The 6,234-nt window shown below is 43.7% G+C and overlaps 1 protein-coding gene across 1 annotated transcript; it reads right to left on the bottom strand.

The window, feature by feature from the left end:
• Positions 1-1,172: 1,172 nt before the first annotated feature.
• On the bottom strand, positions 1,173-6,129 carry igbp1 (immunoglobulin (CD79A) binding protein 1; the record flags this gene model as incomplete). The annotated part of the gene is given in 3 exon segments (XM_005953308.2): positions 1,173-1,684; positions 3,659-3,991; positions 5,587-6,129. Coding segments are annotated over 3 exon segments (1,077 nt in total). The 3' UTR covers positions 1,173-1,411.
• Between the last annotated feature and the right edge of the window lie 105 nt (positions 6,130-6,234).

Below are 6,234 nucleotides of genomic sequence, written 5' to 3'. Positions count from 1 at the left end.
GACTACCCTTTTGGGCTAAGCCCCGGGTGTTTCAAATGTCTGGCTCCGCCTCTGTCTGGGAGACTCACGTGATCTGTGCGTCAGGCGATTCGTGCACAGCCATTTATGTAAGAGAGAAAACGATCCGAACATCCGGTGGACTTCAGATTGTTTGAAAATGCTCGTATAACCCAGAAACGGGCAGCAGCGGTCGCTTCATTAAGACCGCTGCTGCTGTTTTTCTCCTTGCCGCTGCATCAACACCAACCGCAAAAAACGCACATGGAGGATATCAGTGAGTGTCGTCAGCCCCGCCTGGCTGCGACCTGTTTTTTTACTGACCAATCCAGATGTCGGCCGAAGTCTCGGGGTGACCGTTTGCTCTGGCTGCCCCGGTCCTCTTGATATCCGCGCATCTGTAGTACCGTTTAAATCACGACTAAAAACCCACTTATCCAATCTTGCCTTTCCCTCAAGTTAACACTTCACTTATGATTTTATATCCTGCACTTTTATGCTCATTTAATTCCTTGTTTGTTCTGTATCTGCTGCTTTCCTATGTATCAGTGACCTGCTTGCATACCTAGTACTTACTTTGGTCCTATTTCTATTATCCTCCTCCTATTCTCTATGTTACTCATTAAGCACCTTGGCATACTCTTGGTTTTTAAGTGTGCTTTATAAATAAAGTCAGTGCGCCCCAGGGCAGCTGCGGCTACAATGTAGCTTACCATCACCAGTGTGTGAATGACTGAATGTAGTGTGAAGAGCTTTGGGGTCCTTAGGGACTGAGTAAAGTGCTATACAAATGCAGGCCATTTACCATTATTACTATTTTTCATTCCCGTGGGAGCAGTAAGCATGGACATAGCTTTTGTTAAACAGATTTGAACCAGTGTAATATGTTGTGATGTTGTAGGACAAGGTTGTTATTGCTGTCTTTATATATAAAATCAAACAGAGACCAGCCATCATCTTCAAATCAGTGTGTGAGCAAAACGCTTCCAGTACGCAGCTGTGGGAACTGAGCAGATGATGCACGGAGACAGATTTCCAGGTCACAGGCAGACCAGAGACAAGGAAGTGTCAGAGATCACGAACTCTTTCAGAGCTGTTTGATAGGTCATTCCTAAGCCTCGGGGAAACGAGGAGTCACACTCCCCATGACATAACAACAGGGATAAGCACGATGGTTTCAAGCTTCCAGCCAAATTGTGTATTTTTATTGTAAATGGAAACCACGACGGTACATAGGAGAATGTGATCCAATCAACAGAACGGTTGTAACATGAGTTAATCAGCAGTAGTGTTCATCTCCAGACCAACTAACCTGCAGCCAAAGTAATGAATGTACATATTTATTGATGCGGTGGTGTTTTTCTTCATTTAGTATAGAAATGAAGTGAGAGACAAGCCCGGTTGAACACATGAGCTAGCCCATATTCTGGCGGTTCCCATAACCTCTGCGGTGAGTGTCTTTCCAGTCATCCCAGTTTCTGGCCTTTAGCAGAGATTCGTCGTCATCGTTTTCAACCTTCTTCTCTTTTTCTTCTTCGTCCGTCTCGCTCGGATCCCCGTGATCCTCCGCAGTGGGCTTCCTGGGTACACCCTGGTCAGGCAGGACGCCGCGTTTCTTGTGCTGCTCATACCAGTCATCAACTGTCATGGTAGGAAGACTGGGATAACCGGCCCCGAACACCTTAGCCTGTGTGCAAAGTGAACACGTGGATTTAAAGACATCGATCCATGTTCAAGCAAATCGGAACAAAGTGACTCAGATTTTTTAAACAATAACTGATCTGATGTGAGCTTGTTAAATGAAGACATTCAAAAATGTACCTTCAGTTTTATGTTTTTGAGTGGCGTGATGTTCAAGTACAAAGAGCAGAGTGACATTTGTTACGTTTTTGATCCCTCATCAGATTTCAAGTACAGCACTTGCTGAAAACTTCAGCTAATCAGCGTTTCCAGCTATTCAGTTGAGCTCTGTTAAAAATTGTAACCCAACCAATGTTTCATCCGCTTCCAGTGTAAATGTCAGTGTTCAGAGGCACTGAGCTCTGGGACTAGCAGCTACGCTTATGACAGTAATTCTTATTTTTAAGCAGACTGAAATTAAATTTCCAGTATTTGGTTGAATGTTTTCGGTTCAGTCTGCTGACACTGTGACGAGTCAGTGGATCCACATATCACAGCCGACTTCAGATATTAACACTTTTATGCTTTTCGTGGTCGATTCCAGATTTCTGTTTTTTTTAACTGCAGCTGTAAAAAAACATAACTTTCTATAGAAAACCACCCAGACTTGTATGTCATTTAATCGTCTAATGCGTCATGACTTTGTGTAGTGTGAGTGGCCATAGAGGAGGGTTTTTATCAGTAGGAAACACTGAAACGTTCTGCTTGTTTGTGGTGATCAGCACCACAGGAATGATAAATAACCTGTGAGACTCATTGCGACACTGAGTCGGTGTAGTACATGCACACATTTCTGTTTGATGTAATGTTCAACACTGAACTGTAACAAGTTTGTATTCAGCCTCATCTTTATAGATTGACTTCCACTGGGGAGAACAGGTGAGGTTTAAGGCCTGGACTAGTTTGAAACCTTTTTGTCCGCCGCAGTGAAAAAATGGCTCAAAAATAAAAACAGGATCGTTTCAGCTCCTAATTTTACACATTCTGCACTCAGCTTTGCAGCGTCACTGAAATGCAGCCAGGTGCTGCTCATTTTGCATTTTCACTTGATCCCGTCACCGTTTAAATCCATCTCCCCGTCTCTCTGTCCACCCAGCCTGCACCACTACACCTGCTGTCTTCACAATGCCCCCCTTCCTTCTTTCACTAATGGTATGATCCCAGTCTCTGCGTGTAATTGGCTGCATGGTGTGTCCATCAAAATAAAGAGCATCCATGCCTGCATGGATCCTCAGCAGGGCTGAAGATTCAGTCCCACATACTGACAGACCTGTGACATAACTGCGCCGTGAGTTTGACACGCCTGATCCAAACAGAAGGCATAATTCAAACTTTTACAGCAAAGCTTCAGATGCTACATAAAACATACAGATGAACTGTTATCGTAGTTTGATACCATGTTTAATAAAACTGCATTAACATAACGTTCCACAGGCCAATGAAAAATGACCATTCTGAACTCTTGGTTATTTCTTATTGCTCATCAATAATGTTGTCAGTGCAGCAATGAAACATGAACAGGGGGCAGATGGACTGAGACGTGTCACAGTGGATTACAGTCACATGGAGTCCGGAACTGATAAGAATTCAGTGATCCCATTATCAATATTACTTATTGATTCTCACGGCGTTCTCACGAACACCATCACCAAGCAGCATATCAAAGACATTTGTGCCAATTCATTACATGTTGTGAGGTCAAATGTTTGTGCATGTTGGAGCTTTGCTTTGATCCGTGTGGGTCATTACTGGGAAAAAGAACCGTATCACGCTGACACTGTTACAACAGTATGAGACATGGACTGGCCTCCCCAGACCCTGAACATCACTGAAGCTGTGTGACGCATCATCCTCACAGATGACTAACGAGCAGACCACTTTAGCAAATTACAATAAAGGCTGATTAAGAGAGTCCAGGCTGCACGTGCAACCTTGTGACTGCATGCACCTTAATCAGTCCTACAACAACAAACCTGCTCACCTGCACAGCATCCTTGGTGAGGATGAAGGGTTTCATGGGGGGCCTGGGTGGGTGAGTGGGTTGCTTGGGAGCATTCTCCTTAAACATATCCATCTTTTTGAGTATCTCCACCTCTTGGTCAATGCTCTCTATGTCCTCCAAACACACAGCGACCCATCTTCGGACATTCAGGAGGTAAAAATCTCTGGTGACTTCATCATCAGCTTGTCCGCTCTCCACAGCTCTCCGAACATCAGACAGTTTGGCCTCAAGCTCCTTCTTCTGACGGTACCGCTCAATTTTAGCTTGTCTCTGTGCTGCCATAGCAACCAGGTTGGTCGGGCCGGGGAAAGACTGAAACAAAAAGCACACGTCACCGATTCATTATTGACACATCCTCCAAATCACACACAGGTGAACTCTGTTATTTAGAAGCTTTCATGTAAACACACTAAAGAAAGCATCACTTTCTGGTTGTGTGACTTAAATCTGTGGAGCTTGGTGACATGTTCCCATCGGACACTTTTCTGTGACTGACTTATGTGACATAAATAAACCCAGACTTACAGCCTTCATTAGCAGTGCAGTTAACAGAAAGAACCTGTTGTTATATGAACACTGCAGCTTGTTCAAAGTAAATGTGTTCAATGTGCTGTGTTAGTTCATTCAGAAACAAAGGCACAGGCGATTAGGGATGTACCAGTGATTTAGATCAAAGACCAACAACACAGTTTATGGCTGATCCAGTCAGTTCAATTGTTGTTTACTTCACAACTCATTGGTCGCTAACATGAAGTGAACAGCAGCTCGAGGATTTCACTCCAACAGCTTTTCTTTAATGTCAATTTTGTAGACAAACTAAAAACAAAGAAACATTTCTCCTCTCTCACCATAGTGTTCAGTGTGGCTTGAAATGCAAATAGAACTTGTAAACGTCAAAAATGTGTGAAAATATAAATATATTTACAGAACAATCTGGTCCGTCTGGTTTCCACCTGGAGACAGTCTTTACACTTTGAAATACACTACAGGTCAAAAGTTTGAAAACACCACATTTTGCAGTTTTCTATTGAGAATGATGCAGTTTGATGTCTCATTGCACTCTGAAATTAAACCTGGAGTTAAAAAAGCAATCATGGAATCAGTTTATAGACCAAAATATATCCTAAACCTCTGACTCTTCAAAGTAGCCACCTGACCCAGTGTTCAGCTGGAGTACCCGGGTAGAACCCACACAAACCAGGGGAGAACATGCAAACTCCACACAGAGAGGAGAGAACTCCTCAGAAGAAAACTGGCTTTGGTTGGCACAATCATAGACTGAAGCACACTTTGTCCTGTGGAGATCAGGCACAGGACTGGGAGTCCTCTGAAAGCTACCAATGAAGGATGTTCCCGGATTCACACAAAGTAACGACGCATAAAAATCACTGAAACTTAATCACTGATATACAATCAGCTGCAGTGGTGCTTAAATTAAACGAGGCTGTAATTATTTGATTAAAATGCTTTTGCATTTCGAAATTGGGATGATGTGATCTAACTGATACACTGAGCGGGACTTTTTTCTAAGCCCACTCCGGTGGGCTGGATTCAGTCATTATGCAAATGTCAGGTTGAAACCTGCAGTCAGCTGAGACTGAAGACGTCACCTGGATGATGACGAAACGTTTCTCCCACTGAAAACGTCCAGATGAACAGAATCCCAGCACAAAATTAATAAACGCTTAATAATCAATTACTTATCCCAGAGTGTACTTTCAATTCTACACGAAACCCACTGAGGATACAGGAAACGCTCATGACAAGAACGGATGTTAGTGAGAAACAAGCCCACCCATCTGCTGCTGACCAGTTCTGACCACGACCAAGCTGAGTGGGTAGTGTTTATGAACACAGCCGGAGGGTTAGCTCGTTTGCTATTTACTTGCTCTTAGCTAGGTACTTACATTAGCTTTAGTGTTTCCATCTTCTGACCCAGGCCGTGCTTTTTCACCCGTGGAGTCTGGCAGTTTAAACGGTGACACCTTATACTCTTCACATCTCCTTAAAAAATCCATAAAGTAAGCGCGGGCCGTCTGGACTATTTCCAACCGTTTGTCCCGGGTGGTCTGCTTCATGGTCAGAGCGCCTAACAAAGCGGGCAGCAGCAGGTACTTCAGGTCTGCCGTGGCGATCTCCTCGAGCTCTTCGTTGCGACTAAACAAGTCGAGCTGAGCGACCATCCGGGAGGCTTCCTCTAACATTTGAACCCCGCGCTTAACTTTCACCTGAATACTGTTTGAGCCAAGAGGCTCGTTTGTGCTGTCGACCTCCTCGAATATTTTCCAACCACGATCTAACAACTCTGATAATTTAAGAGGTTCTGCGTCCACATTTAATGGCTGTCTAACACTGTTGCTGTTCTCCGATTCCGCCATCTTGCAATATTTTCCGGGTTCCTTCTTCTTCTTCTGTTTTTGAGACTTAGTGGAGTTCAGTATTACCGCCTCCTGCAGGCAAACGTTAAAATAATCAGAATCAGAATCAGAATACTTTATTGATCCCTGGGGGAAATTATTTTTTGTTACAGTGCTCCATTTTAAACCAACATTAAG

This window comes from Haplochromis burtoni, unplaced genomic scaffold, assembly GCF_018398535.1.
Source record: "Haplochromis burtoni strain Fernald_Lab_line unplaced genomic scaffold, NCSU_Asbu1 Contig_3653, whole genome shotgun sequence".
NCBI lineage: Eukaryota > Metazoa > Chordata > Actinopteri > Cichliformes > Cichlidae > Haplochromis > Haplochromis burtoni.
The sequence above is the reverse complement of the archived record's forward strand: the minus strand, read 5'-3'. Positions and strand labels throughout refer to the sequence as shown.